We start from the raw sequence: 26054 nt of genomic DNA on the forward strand, positions 1-26054 counted from the left end.
AAAAAAAAATTTTTCACGGTGTGTTTGAGATGTTCTGTTGGTATGATTTATCTTAGGTTCTCTGTCATTAATTGGAGTATGTAGGAGCAGGTGTCTTTTTATTTGGGCTTCCGCTGTTGTTTCCTGTCGCTGGGAGGTGGGATCAAGCTCCTGCCAGTGCTGTTGTGGAGGCTACGGGAAATCAAATTACTGGTAAGAGTAATTGTCACCTTTCCTCTCATCAAGCCATTTACTTTTGTAAGAAGTAGACATTTTAGGTATCACCGTGTACATAACAACCGTCACTCTAAAAATATTACATGATTTACCCTGTCAGGTGAACACCGTAAAAAAAAAAGCCAAACTATGCCAGAACTTCCTTTTTTGTCACCTCACCCCCAAAAACGATCATATCAAGCGATCAATAAGTGATATGTACCCCAAAATGGTATCAATGAAAACATCACCTCATCCTGCAAGGAAAGCCCTCACACAAGACCATTGTCAGAAAAAAAATACGGCTCCCAGAAAATGTCACAGATTTTATATACACTGCTCAAAAAAATAAAGGGAACACTTAAACAACACGATGTAACTCCAAGTCAATCACACTTCTGTGAAATCAAACTGTCCACTTAGGAAGCAACACTGAGTGACAATCAATTTCACATGCTATTGTGAAAATGGGATAGACAACAGGTGGAAATTATAGGCAATTAGCAAGACACCCCCAATAAAGGAGGGGTTCTGCAGGTAATGACCACAGACCATTTCTCAGTTCCTATGCTTCCTGGCTGATGTTTTGGTGACTTTTGAATGCTGGCGGTGCTTTCACTCTAGTGGTAGCATGAGACGGAGTCTACAACCCACACAAGTGGCTCAGGTAGTGCAGCTTATCCAGGATGGCACATCAATGCGAGCTGTGGCAAGAAGGTTTGCTGTGTCTGTCAGCGTAGTGTCCAGAGCATGGAGGCGCTACCAGGAGACAGGCCAGTACATCAGGAGACGTGGAGGAGGCCGTAGGAGAGCAACAACCCAGCAGCAGGACCGCTACCTCCGCCTTTGTGCAAGGAGGAACAGGAGGAGCACTACCAGAGCCCTGCAAAATGACCTCCAGCAGGCCACAAATGTGCATGTGTCTGCTCAAATGGTCAGAAACAGACTCCATGAGGGTGATATGAGGGCCCGACGTCCACAGGTGGGGGTTGTGCTTACAGCCCAACACTGTGCAGGACGTTTGGCATTTGCCAGAGAACACCAAGATTGGCAAATTCGCCACTGGCGCCCTGTGCTCTTGACAGATGAAAGCAGGTTCACACTGAGCACATGTGACAGACGTGACAGAGTCTGGAGACGCCGTGGAGAACGTTCTGCTGCCTGCAACATCCTCCAGCATGACCGGTTTGGCATTGGGTCAGTAATGGTGTGGGGTGGCATTTCTTTGGAGGGCCGCACAGCCCTCCATGTGCTCGCCAGAGGTAGCCTGACTGCCATTAGGTACCGAGATGAGATCCTCAGACCCCTTGTGAGACCATATGCTGGTGCGGTTGGCCCTGGGTTCCTCCTAATGCAAGACAATGCTAGACCTCATGTGGCTGGAGTGTGTCAGCAGTTCCTGCAAGATGAAGGCATTGATGCTATGGACTGGCCCGCCCGTTCTCCAGACCTGAATCCAATTGAGCACATCTGGGACATCATGTCTCGCTCTATCCACCAACGTCACTTTGCACCACAGACTGTCCAGGAGTTGGCAGATGCTTTAGTCCAGGTCTGGGAGGATATTCCTCAGGAGACCGTCCGCCACCTCATCATGAGTATGCACAGGCGTTGTAGGGAGGTCATACAGGCACGTGGAGGCCACACACACTACTGAGCCTCATTTTGACTTGTTTTAAGGACATTACATCAAAGTTGGATCAGCCTGTAGTGTGTTTTTCCACTTTAATTTTGAGTGTGACTCCAAATCCAGACCTCCATGGGTTGAAAAATTTGATTTCCATTTTTTAATTTTTGTGTGATTTTGTTGTCAGCACATTCAACTATGTAAAGAACAAAGTATTTCAGAAGAATATTTAATTAACTCAGATCTAGGATGTGTTGTATTTGTGTTCCCTTTATTTTTTTGAGTTTTGTGTGTGTGTGTGTGTGTGTATATATATATGTATATGTGTATATATATATATATATATATATATATATATATCTCTCAATAACAATTTGCTCTATAAAAAAAAATCACATGATCTACCCAGTTACGTTTATGCTGTAAAAAAAAATATATATAATAAATTCTATGAGAGAAAAGCCATATTTTGGTCACCTCACCCTGCAAAAAACTGTGGAATGTGAAGCGATCAAAAAATCTTATGTACCCCAAAATGGTACCAATGAAAAACATCATCAACTCATCCGGCAAAAAACAAGTGTCACACAAGAGAATTGCCAGAAAAATAAAAATATGGCTCTCAGAAAATGGCGACACAGAGGAAAAATAGCAAAACTTAAAAAAAATGGATATGAAATTGGTATCTTTGTAATCTGACCAGCAGAATAAAGATAACATTTCATGTTTCCCACTGGGTATGAGCTGGGCATTAGAATTTCATTTATAGCAAATTTACAAAATGGAGCAGTTTCTCAGGGGTTCCATTTATTATTTCACTCCAGAGCCTCTACAGTAGTCGGCACAAGTGCTGTAAATCACAACATTGGGCCTCAATATGCACATGATTTTCATTTTACTCTTGAGCCCAGTCATATTTTCAAGTAAAAGAATAGGGCCACATGTAGTGTGTTTGTAAAACCAGGAAACACAGCATAATAATATGGGGCAACGATCTAATAGGGGGAAAAAAGTTCCGCTCACCTAGCCTTCATATTCATGCCATATCTTGTGTAGTCTCACTCGGTGCTCCTGGAGATGCCATCTGGGCTGTGGGGAAACATTTCATTAATTTGGAATAAATCTTTGTTTTGAATACATTTTTCACACTTGGGTGCTGGAATATTCTCAAGTCTTACACATAGTATTTGGAGGGTTTACTTTTCACACTGGCATTGTGGGCACAACATATTGGCTACTGAAAAGGCATATCCGTGTAAAAATTTCACTTTGCACCATCTGCTGTGCATTTGTTTTTGCAAAACACCTGTGCAGTATAAATGTTCATTACACCCCTTGGTAAAGTCTGTGTGGTATGTAGTTCCAAGTTTTTAAGGCATCATGCACATGGTGCTCTCTTCTGAACCCTGCAGTATGCTCAGTCTATGAACACATAGGGGATATTGTCGTTGGGGAAAAATTATGTAATGAAGTTTGAGGTGTTTTTATTTTCCTTCAATAACCACTTGTAAATATTTGGATTTTTTTTAAAAATTCATTTAAAATGCCTTTTTAAGGACCAGTTCAGGTCTGAAGTCACTTTGTGAGGTTTACATAATAGAAACCACCAAAAATGACCCCATTTTAGAAACTACACCTCAAGGTATTCAAAACTGATTTTACAAACTTTGTTAACCCTTTAAGGCCTCTTTCAGACGGCGTTGCGGGAAAATGTGCGGGTGCGTCACGGGAACACCCGCGATTTTTTCCGCACGAGTGCAAATCATTGTAATGCGTTTTGCACTCAGGTGAGGAAAATCACGCATGTTTGGTACCCAAACCCGAACTTCTTCACAGAAGTTCGGGCTTGGGATCGGTGTTTTGTAGATTGTATTATTTTCCCTTATAACATTGTTATAAGGGAAAATAATAGCATTTTGAATACAGAATGCATAGTAAAATGGTGCTGGAGGGGGCCTGCGTTGCGTGAAAAACGCAGAATATAGAGCATGCTGCGATTTTCACGCAACGCACAAGTGATGCGTGAAAATCACCGCTCATGTGAACAGCCCCATAGAAATGAATGGGTCGGTATTCAGTGCAGGTGCAATGCGTTCAATTCGCGCATCGCATCCGCGGGGAATACTCGCCTGTGTGAAAGGGGCCCAAGTGTTCCACAAGAATTAATGGAAAATAGAGATGCAATTTCAGAATTTCATTTTTTGGGCAGATTTTCCATTTTAATATTTTTTTTCCCACTAACAAAGCAAGGGTTAACAGCCAAACAAAACTCAATATTTATTGCCCTGATTCTTTAGTTTACAGAAACACCCCATATGTGGTCGTAAACTGCTGTACAGGCACACGGCAGGGCGCAGAAGGAAAGGAACGCCATATGGTTTTTGGAAGGCAGATTTCACTGGTATAATTTTAAGCTGCCATGTCACATTTAAAGACCCCTGATGTTGAAACTCCAAAAAAAGATCCCATTTTGGAAACTACGGGATAAGGTGGCAGTTTTGTTGGTACTATTTTAGATGCATACAGTGGCGGAAATAATTATTTGACCCCTCACTGATTTTGTAAGTTTGTCCAATGACAAAGAAATGAAAAGTCTCAGAACAGTATCATTTCAATGGTAGGTTTATTGTAACAGTGGCAGATAGCACATCAAAAGGAAAATCGAAAAAATAACTTTAAATAAAAGATAGCAACTGATTTGCATTTCATTGAGTGAAATAAGTATTTGAACCCCTACCAACCATTAAGAGTTCTGGCTCCCACAGAGTGGTTAGACACTTCTACTCAATTAGTCACCCTCATTAAGGACACCTGTCTTAACTAGTCACCTGTATAAAAGACACCTGTCCACAGAATCAATCAATCAAGCAGACTCCAAACTCTCCAACATGGGAAAGACCAAAGAGCTGTCCAAGGATGTCAGAGACAAAATTGTAGACCTGCACAAGGCTGGAATGGGCTACAAAACCATTAGCAAGAAGCTGGGAGAGAAGGTGACAACTGTTGGTGCGATTGTTCGAAAATGGAAGGAGCACAAAATGACCATCAATCGACCTCGCTCTGGGGCTCCACGCAAGATCTCACCTCGTGGGGTGTCAATGGTTCTGAGAAAGGTGAAAAAGCATCCTAGAACTACACGGGAGGAGTTAGTTAATGACCTCAAATTAGCAGGGACCACAGTCACCAAGAAAACCATTGGAAACACATTACACCGCAATGGATTAAAATCCTGCAGGGCTCGCAAGGTCCCCCTGCTCAGGAAGGCACATGTGCAGGCCCGTCTGAAGTTTGCCAATGAACACCTGAATGATTCAGAGAGTGACTGGGAGAAGGTGCTGTGGTCTGATGAGACCAAAATAGAGCTCTTTGGCATTAACTCAACTCGCTGTGTTTGGAGGAAGAAAAATGCTGCCTATGACCCCCAAAACACCGTCCCCACCGTCAAGCATGGGGGTGGAAACATTTTGCTTTGGGGGTGTTTTTCTGCTAAGGGCACAGGACAACTTATTCGCATAAACGGGAAAATGGACGGAGCCATGTATCGTGAAATCCTGAGCGACAACCTCCTTCCCTCTGCCAGGAAACTGAAAATGGGTCGTGGATGTAGGGTTGTTGCGGGTATCGAAATTTCGATACCCAATCGATACTTTTGTCCCGGTATCGATACGATACCGGGATTTCCGTTTTTTCGATACTGGGCTGCGCTTCTGCGCAGTCTAGTATCTCTGAACATGAGCGCGCTGCTATCGGCGCGCTCATGTTCTCTCTCAGCAGCACGGGGAGAAGGAAGCTGTCCTCCCTCCCCCTGTGCTGCTGCCGCTGCCACCAATGAGAAGAGAGGGGCGGAGGAGGGGCGGCAATGAGAAGAGAGGGGGTGGAGGAGGGGCGGCAATGAGAAGAGAGGGGCGGAGGAGGGGCGGGCGCACTGCGCCCCCAATGATAGGATTACTATCGGAGCGATGGGAGGAGACATCAGCTTCACTAGTGGGCGTTCCTTTTCCCTGCGCTGCGATTGGACAGCGCTACAGCCAGGGAGAAGGAACGCCCACTAGTGAAGCTGATGTCTCCTCCCATCGCTCCGATAGTAATCAGCAGCATGTGGAGCAGGAGAGGAGACAGTAATGGGGCACTGCGGGCGAACGGAGCGGCGCCCAGGACTAAATGGTGAGTGCTGAGACATCGCTGGGCGCCGCTCTGTGTGGCCTAATAGTGAAAGTCTGGACTCATATACAGTAGTCAGTCTTTAACACATACAGGAGGCGGGTGCCGGCAGCAGAATCGCATTGCCGGCACCCTGCCCCTGACAGGGAGCTGCGATCAGCGGCAGTTAACTGCCGCTGATCTGCTAGTACCCGCCTCCTGTATAAAGGGGTAAAATCATTGGTGGTGCAGTGTGCCCCCCCCCCCCCTCAATCCCCCCATCCCATTAAAATCATTGGTGGCACAGTGCGCCGGCCCCTCTCAACCCTCCAGTATTAAAATCATTGGTGGCAGTGGCCACAGGGACCTCTCCACTCCCCCTCATTGGTGGTGCAGTGGCAGCTTCTGATCGGAGCCCCAGCTGTGTAAGCCTGGGGCTCCGATCGGTTACCATGGCAGCCAGGACGCTACAGAAGCCCTGGTTGCCATGGTAACATCCCTGATGCTGTGTGCACAAAGCACAGAGCAGCAGGGACAGTGTGGAGTCCTATTCACCCTGATAGAGATCTATCAGGGTGAATAGGAAAAGGGATGAAAGATCCCAGGTTCTAGCCCCTAAGGGGGGAAATAGTTATTAAATAAAAAGTGAAAAAAAAAAAAACACTAAAATATGAAGTATAAATCACCCCCCTTTTCCCAATTTCACATATAAAATATATAAATAAACATATTACATCGCCACGTCAGAAAAGTCCAAACTATTAAAATATAAAAAAAAAATCTAGGTGGTGAATGCCGGAACAGAAAAAATAAAATAAAAACTGCGCGATTCGCCATTTTTAAAAATGAGGAATGCACGTGGCTTTTTTTGTTTATTTTTTTCGCGTGGTATCGAATGGTATCGAGTATCGCAATACTTTTTCATGGTATCGAAACCGAATCAAAAATTTGGTATCGCAACAACTCTACGTGGATGGGTGTTCCAGCACGACAATGACCCAAAACATACAGCAAAGGCAACAAAGGAGTGGCTCAAGAAGAAGCACATTAAGGTCATGGAGTGGCCTAGTCAGTCTCCGGACCTTAATCCAATCGAAAACCTATGGAGGGAGCTCAAGCTCAGAGTTGCACAGAGACAGCCTCGAAACCTTAGGGATTTAGAGATGATCTGCAAAGAGGAGTGGACCAACATTCCTCCTAAAATGTGCGCAAACTTGGTCATCAATTACAAGAAACGTTTGACCTCTGTGCTTGCAAACAAGGGTTTTTCCACCAAGTATTAAGTCTTTTTTTGTTAGAGGGTTCAAATACTTATTTCACTCAATGAAATGCAAATCAGTTGCTATCTTTTATTTAAAGTTATTTTTTCGATTTTCCTTTTGATGTGCTATCTGCCACTGTTACAATAAACCTACCATTGAAATGATACTGTTCTGAGACTTTTCATTTCTTTGTCATTGGACAAACTTACAAAATCAGTGAGGGGTCAAATAATTATTTCCGCCACTGTATGTTTTTTGGTTGCTCTATATTACAGTTTTTGTGAGGCAAGGTAAGAAAAATAGCTGTTTTTTGCACTGTTTTTATTTTTTGTTATTTACAATGTTCATCTGACAGGTTAAATCGTGTGCTATTTTTATACAGCAGGTTGTTACGGACGCGACAATACCAAATACGACTATAAAAATTATTTTTTTCAGTGTCTCCATATTCTGAAAGCCATTTTTTTTTTTTTTTTTTGGCGACTGTCTTATGTAAGGTCTAATTTTTTTTTCGGTATGAGTTGATGGTTTGATTGGTACTATTTTAGGGTGCGTATGACTTTTTGATCGCTTAGTATTACACTTTTTGTAATGTAAGGTGACAAAAAATGGCTTTTTTGACACTTTTTTTATTTTATCCGGAGTTCATCTGAGGGGTTAGGTCATGTGATATTTTTATAGAGCAGGTTGTTACGGACGCGGCGATGCCTAATATGTATACTTTTTTATTTAAGTTTTACACTATAACAGAATTTTTGAATTAAAAAAAATCATGTTTTAGTGTCTCCATATTCTAAGTGCCCTATTATTTTTTTTTTAGGAGATTTGTCTTAGGTAGGGTATCATTTTTGCAGGATAAGGCTCTATTCACACGTCCGTGATGTGTTGCGGACCCGCAAATTGCGGGTCCGCAACACACCAGCCCGTCACCCCCATTGAAATGCCTATTCTTGTCCGCAAGCTGCGGACAAGAATAGGACATGCTCTATCTTTTTGCGGAGCTGCGTACCCAAAATCGGGGGCGCGCTCCGCAATTGCGGCTGCAGACAGCACACTGTGTGCTGTCCGCATCCATTCCGTCCCCATAGAGAATGAATGGGTCCGCACACTTTCCGCAAAATTGCGGAAAGGATGCGGACCCATTTTGCGGACGTGTGAATGGAGCCTAAGATGACAGTTGGGCACTATTTTGGGGTGCATATGACTCTTTGATTGCTTGCTATTACACTTTTTTATTATGTACTGTGTCAAAAATTGCTTTTTTGACACAGTTTTTATTTTTTATTTTTTACGGTGTTCACCTGAGCGCGTAAGTCATGTGGTATTTTTATAGAGCAGGTTGTTACGGACAAGGAGATATGTCTACTTTTTTATTTTTTTTTACATTTAACAGAATAAAAGCATTTTTGAAGCCCAAAAAAAAAAATATCATGTTTTAGTCTCAATAGTCTGAGCCATATTTTTATTTATAATTTTTTTTTTTTTGGGCGATTGTCTTAGGTAGGGGCTAAATTTTTGCAGGATGTGGTGACTGTTAGATTAGTACAATTTTTTTTTTTTACTTTATTATGGACTTTTTTTTTTTTTTTTTTTTACTTGAAACTTTTACATTTATTTTTTTTATTATAAAAGAAAACAATTTTTTTCACTTTTTTTTTACTTTTTATATTTGTCCCACTGTGGAACTTCACCTTTTCAGGGTTTGATCTCTGTTTCAATTCAGTACAATTCATTCTGTAGGATGAACATTCTGTTCCTGGGTCGTTAAGGAGTTAAAGGGGTTCTGCAGTTTGTTTAAAGTGATGATCTATCCTCTGGATAGATCATCAGCATCTGATCGGCGGGGGTCCGACACCCGGGACTCCCGCTGATCAGCTGTATGAGAAGGCAGCGCCACGGCCTTCTCACTGTTTATCGCTGGCCCAGTGACGTCACAACTAGTATCAACTTGCCTGGGCGCGGCTAAACTCCGTTCACTTAAATGGAGCTTAGCCGCGCCCAGGCAAGTTGATACTAGTCGTGACGTCACTGGGCCAGCGGTAAACAGTCAGAAGGCCGCTGCACTGCTGGAGCGCCGCTGCCTTCTCAAACAGCTGATCGGCGGGGGTTCCTGGTGTCGGACCCCCGCCGATCAGATGCTGATGATCTATCCAGAGGATAGATCATCACTTTAAACAAACTGCAGAACCCCTTTAATGTCCCCACATAATAATTATTCCCCCTTTTGTGTCCACATTGTGCTCCCCCTTAACAGTAGTTATGCCCACATTGTGCTCCCCCTTAACAGTAGTTATGCCCACATTGTGCTCCCCCTTAACAGTAGTTATGCCCACATTGTGCTCCCCCTTAACAGTAGTTATGCCCACATTGTGCTCCCCCTTAACAGTAGTTATGCCCACATTGTGCTCCCCCTTAACAGTAGTATGCCCACATTGTGCCCCCCTTCACAGTAGTTATGCCCCTTTACAGTTGCTGTGCCCACATGTGCCCCATTTACAGTTGCTATGCCCTGCTATGTGCCACCACTGTGCAGATCCAGCCGCTGTTCCTGTATTCACTGCTCCCTGGTCTTCTGCCAACACCACGCTGCACTTTTACCGGACATCGCACAGTGTCGGGTCATAGTGCACATAGGCGTGCACTATGTCCTGATGTTATGCACAGTAAGTACATAGTGCAGCGCGCTGCCTGGAAGAAGACCAGGGTGCGGTGAGTACAGCCAGCGCTAGTGGCTCTACATTCACTGCTCCCCGAGCCTCCTGCATACTACTGACCACTTCCATAATGAAATCGATCATTAGTATTCACTTCATAATTGTCCTCTCTGCACAAAGCCTAATCATGCAGAAGATCATTGTAATTTTTGTAGTCACACTGTCACTTTCTATTTAACATAGAACACAATAGGTTCTGTTGCTTCCTGACAGTTTGTCATCTAAATTCTTTGTTCTTTTGTTAGTTCTTTTCACGACTGACTGAGAGGTTTGTGTATGGAGTAGACGTGTTGGTGGACACTCTGTGGAGAATATGGACAGACCTCCTGGATGTACTTGGGATTGATGGTGAGTAGGTTATTTACAGCCTGCCTTCTTACAACCGATAACATATTCTAGATAAGGCTGCTTAGTGAGGTAACAAATATTTCAATGTGAAGTTTGGGAGAGATTTATCAAAACCGGTGAAAAGGAAAATGGGCTTAGTTGCCCATAGCAACCAATCAGGTTCTACCTTTCATTTTCCAGAGGAGCTGAATAATTAAAAGTGGAATCTGATTGGTTTCTATGGGCAACTAAGCGAGTTTTCCTTTCCACCAGATTAGAAAAATCTCTGAATTCAAAAAACACTTGCTCTAATGCTCAGAGGACGAAATCTCCCATTGTATACCACCAACGAATGTGCAATGTGCACTGAGGCTAACAACTGCAAATGAGAACTGTTCCATATATTATACACTTCCTGACAGCCCCTTTGTTACCAATACTCTTGAAAATAGTGGTGCTGGAGAGACTTTACACTGACAGTACACTGGCCAGCTGCTTGGATTAGCGAACTTGTTTAATAGCCGAGGGTTCTTTTTACATGGGCAGATAAATTGCCAGTAAAGAGTGCTGGTCGATGGTATATCAAGTTGATTGTCACTTGTTTAAAGGGGTTCTCCGGGAATTAAGAAAAAGAGAAAATACTGTAATATTACTTTATTATAAATACATTCCCAAATAGCTTTCATTATTTATAATTGCTCGTTTTGTCTAGGGAGCAATCATTAGGTGAAATAAAATGGCCGCTGTCCTGTTAGTACACACAAAACCTATCTTAATCACACAGGCGGACAAGTTACTTCACAACACTGAGCCAAAGAGCGGCCTCATCCTCCTCTCTGCTCTACCGTATTTTTCGCCCTATAAGACGCACCGGACCATAAGACGCACCTAGGTTTTTGAGGAGGAAAATAATAAGATTTTTTTTTTAACCAAAAGGTGTGCTTTTGGTGGGTTTTGAACTAATGGTGGTCTGTGCATGACACTATTATGGGGGATCTGTGGATGGCACTGTTATGGGGGTGGATCTGTGGATGGCACTGCTATATATGTGTCACCCACAGATCCCCCACCCCATAATAGTGGCATCCACAGATGCCCTAATATACCATAGCTAAACCTGGGGGAGGGAGGAGGGGCCGGTGTCATGCAAATGCGGCGGGGCTGGTACGGTCACTGTACTCCGGCCCCACCGCTCACTCACTGCTTTATTGAATAAACATTTTATAATAATAGCTTTAATTGACGTTCCGATCCCCAGCCCCATCTGTACTACCGTACTTACTAAATGTCCTGTAGCAGGCAGAGCAGGGCGGGCGGCCGGCCGGAACTCACTGATGTCACGTGACGTGCCTGCGCCGCCTACTTTATGAATGAATTAGGCGGCGCAGGCATGTGACGTGACATCAGTGAGTTACGGCAGGCCGCCGCCCTGCTCTGCCTGCTACAGGACATTTAGCAAGTACGGTAGTACAGATGGGGCTGGGGATCGGAACGTCAATTAAAGCTATTATAAAATGTTTAAGCAATAAAGCAGTGAGTGAGCGGCGGGGCCGGAGTACAGTGACCGCCCCGCCGCATTTGCATGACACCGGCCCCTCCCCCTCCAGCTGATACATCGCAGTCTGCGATGGCAGCATTCGCCCCATAAGACGCAGGGGCATTTTTCCCCCACTTTTGGGAGGGGGAAAGTGCGTCTTATGGGGGGGAAAATACGGTACTTGTCCGAAATTATGATCCTGAATACAGATAAGATCTTTAGCTGAATCCTGTTGAAGTTCATGAGGAGACATGAAGTACGGAGAGGACGGACAGGGCAAACTGTGGTAATGGAGACTGCATACAAGTGCTGCTGCTCATCAGCCACATCCCCACCTCTTCTGTGTGCTTTGTCTCCTTATGAACTCCATTCCTACAGAGATTCAGCTGAAGATAATATTGAACAGTGCTCAGGACTAGTGTTGAGCGAAGCGAGCTTCGGATATTAGATCCGAAGTCGTTTCAGTCAAAACTTCGTTTGAGTGCTGTACGGAGATTTGTCTCCCTACAGCATTCAAATGTCTGGGCTCCGGTGAGAGAAATTTATTATCACCCAAGTCTCGCAAGACTTTGGTGAATAACTTCAGACTTAAAAAACTGTTTAAAACTTGGATCCGAAGTCGGCTTTGGTACCAAGGTACCAGCTGTTACGGAAGCAGACTTCGGATCCAAGTTTTAAAATGGTTTTCAAGTTTAAAAATCAATGGCAAAAGTTATTCACCAAAAACCTGCAAGACTTGGGTGATAACTAATTTCACCTCGCCAGAGCCCATTCATTTGAAAACTAAGTTTTTAACGAATCATCTTCTGATCTTGGATTTGAAGCTCGATTCGCTCAACGCTTTTCAGGATCATAATCTATGACAAGTAGATCAGAGAGGAGGCTGAGGCAGCTCTTTAGCTTAGCTCCATGTCCTGAAGTAACTTGTTCTCCTGTGAGATTAGGACAGGTATTGTGTGTACTAGTAGGACAGTGGCCATTTTATTGTTCCTCAGACTAAACGAGCCATTATAACTAATGAGAGGTATTTTGGAATATATTTATAATATAGTAATATTCAAGTATTTTCATTCTCTTAATCGAGGAGGTACAAATGATGTTTGTTTGTTTTCTTTTATGTGGAAAGGGGAGTGATTTTGAATTTTTATTTTTAAAAACAAACTTTTTTTTTACTTTTTTTATGTTAACATGAGATCATTAGATCATTTCTGCTATAAACTGCATTTATTTAAGAATGCAGCTCATGGGAGATTCAATATATTCTTATGGAGCTCTGCCACCTGCAGGCCTTGATAAGAATATAAATAAAGTTCAGAAATCCGCTCACCTCTGCTCTCTCAGGGCAGGTGCACAACCAAAATTTGAGACACCCCTCAAAATTGGATTAAAATGTAGAAAAATATGGATGGGCACTCGTATATGAAGATATAGGATGCAATTTATTCAAACATATAATGTATAACAATATAATAAATACACTAAATTAAAAATATATAAATAAAAAGTTGCAGATAAAAAATTGATGTCTTTTGGATGGAGGTGAAATAGCACAAAAATTTTCACAGAATTTTCCCCATATAATTCTGTGATTTTAGAGAAGGGGGGAGGACAGTTGTGCAATTGGTCTCAATCCAAACAGATGGTAATTCTCCTCCAAAGCTAGTAAATCAATTTGATAAAAATGGCGTAAATATCCAATTCATATGAACACCTTAAATATTGCATATATATCCTATATCCAAATATAAAATGCACGCATGTGCTATATTGCCACTGACTGATCTTAGTTGTTAAAAGTGTGTCAAAAATTAAATACACAGATAGCGCTCCACATATGACTTTTCTTTTATACTTGGTAGTCTTTTGCAAAATGTATCCAGTCTCTGTTATATCCACAGAGTGATGTTGCGATTCAACCAAATGGAGGTTGTTAGCATAAAGAGTCCTTAGTATGTTACTAAGTGCAATTCGTTATTTCTCCTTAAAATAGCTTAGTATTTTGCCTCATAAGTTTTCTACCCAGTATCTGGGCTTACCTTTGCCTGGTTCTTTGTTTGTGGGGGCTTGCGAATAAGTTGCTACTCCGTATTAAGTGCCGGCGTCCCGGCTATGGAGTTTGTTGCGTCCCACGTGTGCTTCCCAGCTGGTTTCAAGGGCTGGCTCGATATGAGAGTTACGCACTTGCAGCTTTAGGCGCAGGTCAATGACGTATTGAGGTCTTTCTAAGGTAGCAGGAAAATTTTTATCTTCTTCTTTGTAGTGCACTTGTATCCATAGGAAACGGGGTATTTGTCAAAGATTTCACACCAGACGCGTTTCGGGGAGACTCTTTCCCCTTCCTCAGTGGTATACCCCGATTCTGTGAATCAATGTAATTTATACTAGATCTGGGTCTTACTCAAAACCCGGTCTGGACCCAGAATTCCACCAAAAGGCCAATCTGGCTCAAATTTCTGGATGTCATTTTCTGTCTTTATAGCTTACTTGCGTTTTTAATGCGTTTTTTTTTCATAAGGATGCGTTTTCTCTGTTATATTTGCAATTTTGTGTTTATATTTTGGTCCACTTATAATTAATTAAATAGGACATTTCGTTCTTAAGTTATAATTCATGGTATGTTGTTACTACCAAAGACGTATGTATTAAATCGATATAAATATACAATAAATTGACATAAAAATGTATAAAACGTGTGTATAAGAAAAATATATGCATGAAAGTACATATAAAATGACATAAAAAATATATATAATGTATACATATGCAGATTAATTGCAAATTTCTACAGTTTCTAAATATGGAGGGTAGTTTTCTTCTAAATGGATCTCTTCTGAATCGATTTCATCAAAAAACGTATCTGCGTTTTTGTTGCGTTTTCTTTGGATGGCTTGCATTTTTGTCTCCTATTAGTGTTTTTTCATAAAGATGTCTTAAATATTTGGAAAAAAAAGGTTTTTCTCATAGGGGATATATGACATTTCCTAAATAATTTATCAAATAGTGTAGAAAGACTACCAAGTATAAAAGAAAAGTCATATATGTGGAGCGCTATCTGTGTATTTTTAATTTTTGACACACTTTTAACAACTAAGATCAGTCAGTGGCAATATAGCACATGCGTGCATTTTATATTTGGATATAGGATATATATGCAATATTTAATGTGTTCATATGAATTGGATATTTACGCCATTTTTATCAAATTGATTTACTAGCTTTGGAGGAGAATTACCATCTGTTTGGATTGAGACCAATTGCACAACTGTCCTCCCCCCTTCTCTAAAATCACAGAATTATATGGGGAAAATTCAGTGAGGATTTTTGTGCTATTTCACCTCCATCCAAAAGACATCAATTTTTTATCTGCAACTTTTTATTTATATATTTTTAATTTAGTGTATTTTATTATATTGTTATACATTATATGTTTGAATAAATTGCGTCCTATATCTTCATATATGAGTGCCCATCCATATTTTTCTACTTGATAAGAATATAACTATGGAAGGCATGGTAGCCTCGAGCAGCCTGAAGGCTACCACCACCAATGAACTGCTTTCTGATCTCAGTACAGGGAAGCAGTTTGGGCCTCAGGAGTGCAGCGCTCCTGGGGAAAGCCTCCTCAGCTGCCGTGGTCATTAAATGCTATGGCCCTCCCCAATCATGAAAACAGGGCCCCATGCTCCCCAGTTTAAATGGGGAACATTGGTTACGCAGTACAAACTGAGCACTTGTACTCGCTATCTCTCGCAGTCCCATAAAGTTGAATGGAACAGCAGGCAGGAGCACGGGTCCCCATTCTCACGATCTGAGATGATCTCAATGGAATAGACCCCCACTGATCAGTCACTTATTCCCTATCCTGTGCATAGAGGATAAAGGTCTCTTTATATGGGACGACAGAGCAGCAGATTATCGTGAAGGAAACAATCTGCTGTTCGCTGGTGGAGGAGACTCAGAGTATGGGGAGGAGCGATCGCTAATGCCATCGCTCTTCCCAATGCTAACTCGTTTGCCAGTAGCAGATCGTTCACTCGTTCATCAGGTAATCGGCAGTACATTTACACCGCCAGATAATCACTAACAAGTGTTCCTATAAATGCTCATTAGTCATTTATATTTGAGATTCTCGGCCTGTGTAAAGGGCCTATTAGATTTATTAATGAGACAACAACCCCTTTAGGACAAACAAGCGGATTATCATTCATTGTTTGATCCCAGGAGAGTTCTACAGTCAAATCATCTTTTGGATGATTATCGCTCCTGTAAAAGGCCCTTTAGGCTTAGGAATTTTCCCTAAAAAAAGGAATGTCTCCTCTGAAGAGGCCTCTGTCTGGGTTCACATCAGCGTTGGAGGTTCCAGCAGGAGATTCAAAAGCAGATTTTGGCAGAAAAAATATAAAAAAATTCCTGCATTCATGCTGGAGACCTGACTGACTCCATTATAATCAATTGGATCCGTCGGGCACTGTCGCTGTCCAGTATATGCCAGATACAGCCCAATTCCAAGTTTCTGTGCCTATGCTGGTAGAGCAGAATCTAGCCTAAGTTGAAGAACTTCTGCAATAGACTGTGGGACAAAGTATAGTTTTTCCAACCATTTTTACTAAATGTTGTGCTGTAACTTGTCGTCATTTCAGATTATCATATTAGTCATCAATTTTGTTCAATTCATTAAAAAAATCTGTTTATTGACTTTTGTTTCTCATGCTTTAAACTAATTTTATATATATATTTAATTTTATTTTTATTTTTTTCGTTCCAGCATCCAACCTCACTCACTACTTTAGTCCGACTTCAGTGGCCAGTAACCCCACTCGGGTCCTGATGCTGGTGTTGGCTGTTCTCCTGGCCTATTGGTTTGCCTCTCTTTTCCTGGGATTTTTCTTCTATGTTTTACATTTTATCTTTGGACGTTTTTTCTGGCTGGTCAGAGTGTGCCTCTTTGCACTCTCCTGCGTCTATATCCTCCAGAAGTATGAAGGAGAACCGGAACACGCCATGCTTCCTCTTTGTTTTGTTGTAGCCATCTACTTTATGACCGGGCCGGTTGGAGTTTACTGGAGGAGGAATAACAACAACCACCTGGAAGACAAGATCGATCACTTAGACAATCAGATCAGGCTATTAAATATCCGCCTTACCAGGGTCATAGAAAGTTTGGATAGAGCCAATGACCAGTAGTCCTCTTGTTGGGTAGATCACACCAGCTCCCTCTAGCACATAAAGCACTCTTTATAGTATTTGATGTGTATCTCTAATGTCATTGGATTGAGAAATTCTTTGTAGTAGAAAAACAATAATGTAATGTTAATGCAATAGGCAAAAAAAAAAAGAGATTGCCAACGTAATGTTCAGGTTTTACAAAAACATCTTATAATTTTGAGTTGTTTTTTTTTGCCGTCTCCATACCACGATTATCAGAGGTTTCAAATAATTTTAAAACTGAAGATGATGTAGACTTTGCTAAAATGTATTGGCGACCTCTCAGTGTCCTTTACATTTCTGTAGATACTTTTAGTAAAATACAGGTGATTTGCAATTCCTTAGCCAAATCGCTTCCCTTTAAACATTAGAGGATTCTGAATTCTCAGTGGCTTTTCAGTTTAAATGCGTAGTAACTAATTTGGCTAATGCCAATATATTAGAAAAAAAAAAAATGGCCAGTTGTTCTGGCTGGTGGTGTCAGTTGATCATTGGAAAAGCAGGCAGGTAGCCTGCACAAATAGAAACTGGTGCACAGTGGAGCAGATTTACTTATCCTGTTTAAATACTATATATTGTGCCACGCTCCTTTCCCGCTAAAACTTGCTCCCTTGTCGCACAAGGTTAAAAAGTGTCAAAAATGCTTAAAAGGAGTATTTTGGTTACATCAAGCTATCCCTTATCCACTGATGAGGAATAACTATTTGATAAATGTGGGGCTGATCAGTGGGATCCCTACCAAGAACAAGGGGCCCTGTACTCTGCAGAGACCACTGAAATGAATGGAGAGGCAGATTGAGCAAGTGCATTGTATGGGACTGCCAGAGATAGCAGAGTACAGGTGCCCTAGAGACTAATGGAGTAGTAGTGTGCATGCTGCACCTGTCACTCCATTCATTTGGAGGGATACCCTGATGTACCTGGAATACTCCTTTTTTCTCACAAATTGTGCCAGAATACTGGCGCCTTTGACTAGTAAATCTCCTCCAATGACTTTTTAGTGTCTGTTTTCCCTTTCCTCTTCCCCTAGCCCAGAGGAAAAAAGAAAAACGTTACAGATGCAGATAGACCACCATCCATCAGATATTGATGACCTATCCTGGGGATAGGCCATCAATATCAATTTCTCAGAGAATCCCTTTAATGCTGTGATGCACCAGGCCAGACACATTGGATTGGTTTCTTAAAGGTATTTTTTCGAGCCTGGAAATGCCCCCCACCCATATGCCTGGGCCCCTCACACTGATTCTAATTACCTGGCTCCCCGCCGCTGCTTCTCCCCTTGCATGGATGAAAACATCCGGTGTCTGAGGAAGGGGGGGGGGGGGGGGGGAGGTGCAGCCAATCGGCGAATGGCAGGGGCCCGGGCATATGGGTGGGGGGTATTTTCAGGCTCGGATAACCCCCTTTAAGTGAAAGCCCAATTATTAAATGACCCCGAGATCTTTTTTTTTTTTTTTTTCTTCTTACATCTTTGCAAGGAAGAAAAGTAGATGGAAAAATATCAGTTGGAAAAAGTGTTTACTTTGTGTATCCTCCAGAGCAGCTCACTGCCTAAGGGCCAGTTCACACAGGTTTTTTTTTAGATTTTAGAGCGTTTCTGCCTCAAAATCAACTTCAAATCAGTCTCCCATTCATTTCAATGGTAAGCAGCACTTGCTTCCTTTTTTACACTTGTAAAGAAGCAGAATGCCCTATTTTAGGGCAGGATCAGCGCTGAATCATCGAAATAAATAAGAAGCAGAAAAAAGCAGCTCCATGAAAGTCCATGTGTTTTTTTTTTTTTTTTTGCAGATATGCTTCAAATCTGCTTCAAAAACCTCAAGCTGAAAATTCAGCTTTGTATTGTAGTGAACACTTTTTTTGCGCTGAAAAAGACACGTGTATTCTGCACGCGTGTGTTTAAAAATCAGTCGTGTGAACTGGCCCAAAATTTCGCCTTTGCTAAGGATGTTAATATGTATAAAATCTGTAATGGATTTTAAGTCTGCTTTTTTTTTAGATGTGTGCAGTGGTCAAGATTAATATTTTTAAAATAGGAAGTAATTACAGTTGTGTTTTTATACCTTTTTTAACTTTGTTTTGCTTGTGCGTGTACATGGTTCTGTGGATTATTTCGGTATGAATCTATACAGACAATTCTATGTGCTATGTGTTAGAGCCGTGGTTTATGTTGTACTACACTTTGTAGAATAGCGGGTTTTATTAGTCAAGTTTATATTGTAGTGTTATTTTTAATATGTGTTGTCTTGGGGTGTAGGGGGTGGATTGAAATTTAGTTTCCAAATTCTACTTGCTTGGATATTTAGCAGCCAAATGTCACCGCACCTGTTGCTGCTTAGATCTTTCTCAGGGTTTGATAAGCAGCAATAAACTAGCGTAGTTGTGTTCCGTGTGCTCATTGCGATGACAAGATGGCTTTTTTTATTTTATTGGTTTCAGGGTGATATCCGACATAACGGCATCTAGATTGCATAGTTTGCCTAAAACAGTGTCTCCATTAAAGGAGTTTTCCAGGATTTTGTGATTTATAATATCTGATTGAAGGGGGTCTGATTCCTGGCACCCTCACCAACCAGCTGTTTTAAAGAGGCTGCGGCGCTCACTAGACTTGTTCTAGGCCCGTCACACCTCGTTCATTGGTTAGGTGCAGCTCAGTCCCATTCGAGTAAGGCCTGTTTCACACTGACTTTACTCGTTCCCCTGCCGGATCTGTAACTAGCGTGCGCTGCCTACAGTCCACCCAGCCCCCATTCACTATAACGGGGACCGGTGGCGATCCGGCTGCAGCGCGGCAAATATGCAGAGAAGCTGCCGGACAAATACCACTGCTCGCAGCAAATCTGCAGGGGTGCTGGGAGTCGGCCGCCAACAGATCAGATAATTATGACCTATGGAAAGTCCTTTTAACAAATCGCAGCCGGTAAAAGTTTAGTTCATTAGCAAACCGCCTGCACTTAGGGCTGCGTGCTGACCATTAAGTGGGATGCTGCCCTCATGTTCCCCAAATACAAGTACTATTTCCATTATAGAGAACGCTATAATATGACTGTGTGCTTGAATATAGCTTTTCTTCACGCACTGTTTTTACAATCCATATGTGTATCGCTTTCTTTTTGCACATGTTGCCCTTTTTGTGCTATATTTGGTTTTTGTCATTTAGTTGTTTTAGAGGCTGGTCCAAAGACCATTTTACTAGGTGAAATGTCGCCTACGTAAATAAGGAACCACAAAATTCCAGTGTACTCCTTAGTTGTATTAAATAATCCATCTATAGTTAGACGTTCATAGATTATTGCAGTTGTTCTTATGATGTAAGATACCAGCAGACCTCTGAATGTTTAGGGCTCATTCTTGGTTGATGTTTCTCACTTTTTTTTCTCTTGTGTGCTACTTGCATCTAGAAATGATGATTTGTTGTTGATCGAATACTATGAAGACAGAAAAGAAATCTTCACGTTTGAGTCACAGCGTGTGCTTTACTATATAGACTCAATGTACCTTTAATATGGGTACATCAATGGTTATATGTTTGATTATGATTTTCACGTGACTGGTTCACTTTTTTTTATGTGAGAGGTACAATGCGGGATATGAAAAAAAAATGAATTGGCTGCTTATATTAAATGTTGAGATCTAGTTTAGGTCCTTTTCCCAGTAAAAGGTGTTTACTCACAGACTACAAGACCTTGGTTGAACCACCATACACATTAGACTATTGTCAGACAAACCCGCCATGTTTGCCAGGGCTGGCAGACAATCTAATGTGTAATGGGAACTCCTGACTCAATTCCCGAAAGATGAGTTGTTGTTTTTTTTGTTCTTCTGGGAGATAAGCCACCACCAGAGGTGCTTGGCAGCCGCTTTCTCCTTTTGAAAACGTGGCCAAAATTGTGTTTTTATAGGGGAGTCAGGCAAGATGACTGTTGGCCAAACGATATTGAAGGTGTATGGGCGCTTTTTTAAAAACTGTTTGGTGGGCCTTTCAGCCAGACTCCCCTAACCATGTCGCTGGACCTTACCAGCTCCCCACCGCAGGGCTCCAGCACCTTCAGTCCCCTGCTGCCGTGCTCTGGTCCTGTTCTTTAGCATAATGGCGGTTATGTGTGCACCCAATGACTGGTTTTAGCGGTGCAATCCATGTCACCACTACAGCCAGTCATTGGGTGCAGCAACACACTGGTTAGGGACGATTGGGACAAAAGCTTGAATTGCAGGACCGAAAGTGCTGGAGCCCTTCAGTGGGGAGTAGGTAAGCATGCTTTCCTTCGCAGGTCTAGCAACTTTGGGGAGGGGGGGGGTGGGGAGTCTAAACAAAAGGCCTTGAAAGTGGACAATCCCTTTAAAACATACTTTTTTATTGATTTTAGTCAACAAGTATCTATGGACTGACTTAACTATCACTTAATAGTGCTGGGGTGTTAAACCAGTACTGTGCTGCAAGAAATTATCTAGGATTCTGCAATATATTGTCCAGCATGTTCAAGTCAGGCACTAATAAATAGGAATGAAATGTGCAGATGCCACCAGGCCAGTAAATGGGAGTGTGTGACCAGGAAAATCACCGTTAGGGCTGATGCACATGACCGTATGCCCTCCGAGACATAAGGTTCGTCAACGAGCCATATGTCCCGGAGCGGCATACATCGGGAGCACACAGCCTCATAGGTTACTATGATACTGTGCGCATCGGGCCGCCCGCAGGGCTATTGTCCCGCACTCAGTCCCACGGGCACCCCAGCACTATTAGGTGATAGGTAAGTCAGTCCATAGATACTTGTTGACTAAAATCAATGAAAAGTATGTTTTAAAGGGGTTGTCCACTTTCAAGGCCTTTTGGTTAGACTCTCTAACCAAAACAGAAAAGCAATTTTAATCCATATGCAAATGAGCAATTAAGTGCAGTGAGGGCAGGCCTAAACCACTCTGTGCACTTTTGGCCCTCCTGCCTCCTCTGCCAGCCCCTCTGACTGCAGGAAGCTGGCCTGTTAATCACGAAGTGAACAGTATCACTACATTCAGTGGCGCTAGCCCTACAAGGCTTTGTGCCAGGTTTATCAGTGACTTTCCTGGTGACAGATTCCCTTTAATTTGTTCAGCAGACTTTGAGGGATACATACCGGTAGTTGGCAATCTGGTATTACAGCTTGAAGATATTCCTGTTCTTATCGGCATTATTTACGTTCACGTAGGAAACGCAGCCATTTTGTAGACAGTCCCTTCCGCTGACTTGCTCACTTATTGACCAGCACTGCCCTTGGTCCTTGCAGAAGGTTTGCTTTCTCATAGAAATGGATTCTTAATCGTACCATAACATGGCTGCCACCACTATCCGTAGGTGATAGATATACATTCTGTAACTCAGGGAGATTAGATTACCACTGTTGCTTTATTTTTTTTATTACCGCTTTTAGGTGGGTCTTTAAAAGTGTGAGATATACGTAGTCTAGATGTGAGACCTGCACCTGTAGTGCTCATGTGGAAGGTAGTAACATAGCGTATGCCTAGGAAAATATCGGACCTGTGTACTGTTCTGTGGCCCATTTCTCTAGTATATCTTGTGTGTTTGGTCACACTAGGAAACGCAGGGAGCTGGTGGTACTAACTCCAGCTTCTTTACGTTGACATTACTCTTATTCTTCCTGGAATTGTATGAATCCATATTCCACTGTCAATGGGCAGTCTAATACTGTCAGCACTGAATGGGTAATGTGTGTTTGACGACCATTTTTTCCCGCACTCCCCTTGTCAATAGCTGAGGAATAGCACAATGCTGCAGAATTAGTTATTTATTTTTATTAATGGGGGAATACAAGAATTTGCTAAGACATACATGTCAGGAGACCTTACAAGTCCTCCTTTATGTTAGACACGCTTATCTATACAACAAAGCTCAATGCTCAGGATGTTGAGCATTGAAAAAAAAAAATAATAATAATTACTCCCTCTAATTGATGGTCTAACTCTAGCCGAAGAAAAGACTGCTACCGGTCTATATTGGTGATATTGGCACTCTGCTACAGGTTACCTTATGACGCTGTGAGTTTGGGTTAGAGATGGTATGGCCCTCTTTACAGCTTTTTGTATGCAGGCTCCCTCTAGTGGCAATGGTGAGTCAGAACACCGCATCATTTGCATTTGCTTTTTCCATATGAAAAAGTAGAAATATTCAAATGTAGTCAGTATATACATGCTAATATAAAATATATTTTACAGCTGTGGAACTTCCTGGTGTTCTATAGTTCTAAATTTACATGATAAAAGTTTGACGAATATTCTTTTGATTTAAAGATTCTCGTCCCCTTATTACTACTCCTGTAGTGCAGAAGTTTACCTGTATATATGTCCAAGAGTATAAAATGATGTACCAAGCTATATGTGTCTGATTATGTTTAAGTAAGGGTCCATGGAAACATGGCTGTATGAAGCCTAGATCCTCTTTCTCCTAGTGCTTTGGTGATTTTGCTGCTGTAATGGGAGGCATCACATGAACTGCACATAACCTAAGTATGAGTGATATAGCGCCATTGGGAAGTACAAGTTCTGCACTATAGGGAATATTTGCACTGATTGCTATAGTATAGATTAGGACGAGGACTGCAGTCCTTTAAGATGTTCTTTTACAACCTTCCTGTGCTTTTGTTTTTAGAGTTTCGTGAAACTGAGCGTATTGCTATTGTCAGTATTTTTCATGATCTGTAGGTGTAATGTTTATGAATCGTAAAAAATGCAGTTTTCACTAGTAATGTATTAATCTTCACAGCTACCCTGCACTTGACTTTCTATACTATAAATCAGGAAATTGCATTATCTCCATAAAATGTATCCCACAAAGTATTTTCACCAAGGGGTTCTGCAAGACTTTGCAAAATCTCCAGGAGTATCTCTTTAATGCTTTCTGCACACAACTGTGTCCGTATTTCAGTCCGCAAACAACGTGCGTTGTGCATTCCACATTTTTCTCACCCTCATAAATAGACTATTCTTGCCTGTGTTACAGACCAGAATGGGAAATGTTCTATCATCTGTGAATCCCTACAAGAGATCCACCAAATGTATGTATGCATGGGCCCATAGAAATTAATTGGTCAGTGTGCCCACCGCAAAAAAAAAGGTGGATGGCACTTGGATGAAAAATACGGTCATGTGCATGGGTCGGCTTATTCCACATATGCAGGCATTGAGATCGCAGTCTTTGATGCTATTATTTGAGGTCCTAGACTGATCAGTGTGGGAATGCCAAGCGCAGAGCTCCCAATACCCACAGGATACTCATGGTTTCTTCAGTCAACCTTCTGAATGGCGTGATTCCATTCTGGATTTTATTTAATTTTTTAATTTTCCTTGGCTTTAAACAGCAGTTATATAAGTATATAGTTGTGCCTGCGCTGTCGCTGAATAATTACCTCTATATGCACTAGGCAGATCGGGCCGCTGCTAGGCACCTAGATGGATATCGGCTGCTCCGATCCAAAAAAACATGCAAAGATAGTAAAATTAATATTTGGTACCAGCGCTGGAAAAAAAGGATGGATAGTTTGTATAAGGTTCCATTATACTAATTAACAGTTACCTTATTCCGGCAAGACGATGAATCGATATCAGGTAAAGTGTACGGCGGGTATCCGATCCAACGATGTGGTGGGGTAACGCACAGTGCTTCTTGCTCAACCTCAGAGCGCGTATGCCGCCCCGGCCGGTGGCTGGCGTGCGCGCGAAGCAGCGGTGTTGGTATGAGGTTCCGGAGCGTGTAGCGTGACGTCACGACAGTCCTACGGAGAGATCCAGAGACCATAAAGCGAGCCTACGCGTTTCGAAGCCTACGGGCTTCTTCGTCAGGGAACGTAGGCTTCGAAACGCGTAGGATCGCTTTTTGGTCTCTGGATCTCTCCGTAGGACTGTCGTGACGTCACGCTACACGCCCCGGAACCTCATACCAACACAGCTCCTTCGCGCGCACGCCAGCCACCGGCCGGGGCGGCATACGCGCTCTGAGGTTGAGCAAGAAGCACTGTGCGTTACCCCACCACATCGTTGGATCGGATACCCGCCGTACACTTTACCTGATATTGAGTCATCGTGTTGCCGGAATAAGGTAACTGTTAATTAGTATAACGGAACCTTATACAAACTATCCATCCTTTTTTTCCAGCGCTGGTACCAAATATTAATTTTAAACAGCAGTTGTTTGACTGTTGCCTTGTTCATGGGGTAGAAACATACAAGACCTTATACTGGTGGTAGTGGAGGGGTATGTTTAAGGCCTCTTTCACACGACCGTATGGCTTTTTCAGTGTTTTGCGGGTCGTTTTTTCCGGATCCGTTGTTCCGTTTTTTGTTTCCGTTTCGGTTCCGTTTTTCCGTATGGCATATACAGTATACAGTAATTGGATATAAAAAATTGGGCTGGGCATAACATTTTCAATAGATGGTTCCGCAAAAAACGGAACGGATACGGAAGACATACGGATGCATTTCCGTATGTGTTCCGTTTTTTTTTGCAGACCCATTGACTTGAATGGAGCCACGGACCGTGATTTGCGGACAAGAATAGGACAAGACTCAAAATCTACGGAAACGGAATGCTCACGGAGTACATTCCGTTTTTTTTTTTGCGGACCCATTGAAATGAATGGTTCCGTATACGGAACGCAGTAAACGGCCCGTATATGGAACGCAAAAAACGTTCGTGTGAGCGAGCCCTAAAGGTAGGTTAATCCTCCTGAAACTCAAACTAACCCACTGGTGACAGCTCATACCCTCTCCAATAAAGACAATATATTAAACTAAATATGTAAACTTATCTAGAAATGTCCTTCAAATGAAGTATCTTAAAGATGGAAGTCTCTATGTTTACCAGCAAAATTGTAGTTGTATGTGTAGTTTTAGATGTTACGTAGTACTTCTGAAGAATAGATGTCAGTCTCCATTTGCCATTGAGGTGGATGGATATCTATGTATGCCTATAAGGGTCCAAACAGTGCATGGATGCAATGCCGTTCTACCAGCAAAGCAAGCAGCGGCATAGGATTTACTGATGCTGTACA

General features: G+C 42.2%; 1 protein-coding gene across 1 annotated transcript in view; it reads left to right on the forward strand.

Annotated features, from left to right (window-relative positions):
- Positions 1-18243, forward strand: part of LOC120988639 (BRI3 binding protein) — a 34494-nt gene extending 16251 nt beyond the window's left edge. Inside the window, exons 2-3 of the mRNA XM_040416231.1 lie at positions 10184-10286; positions 16568-18243. Of these exons, the coding sequence (XP_040272165.1) occupies positions 10184-10286; positions 16568-16986 (522 nt within the window). The 3' untranslated portion in view covers positions 16987-18243. The remainder of the gene's footprint in view (positions 1-10183; positions 10287-16567) is intronic.
- Positions 18244-26054: the final 7811 nt, after the last annotated feature.

Source organism: Bufo bufo, chromosome 2 (assembly GCF_905171765.1).
Source record: "Bufo bufo chromosome 2, aBufBuf1.1, whole genome shotgun sequence".
Classification (NCBI taxonomy): domain Eukaryota; kingdom Metazoa; phylum Chordata; class Amphibia; order Anura; family Bufonidae; genus Bufo; species Bufo bufo.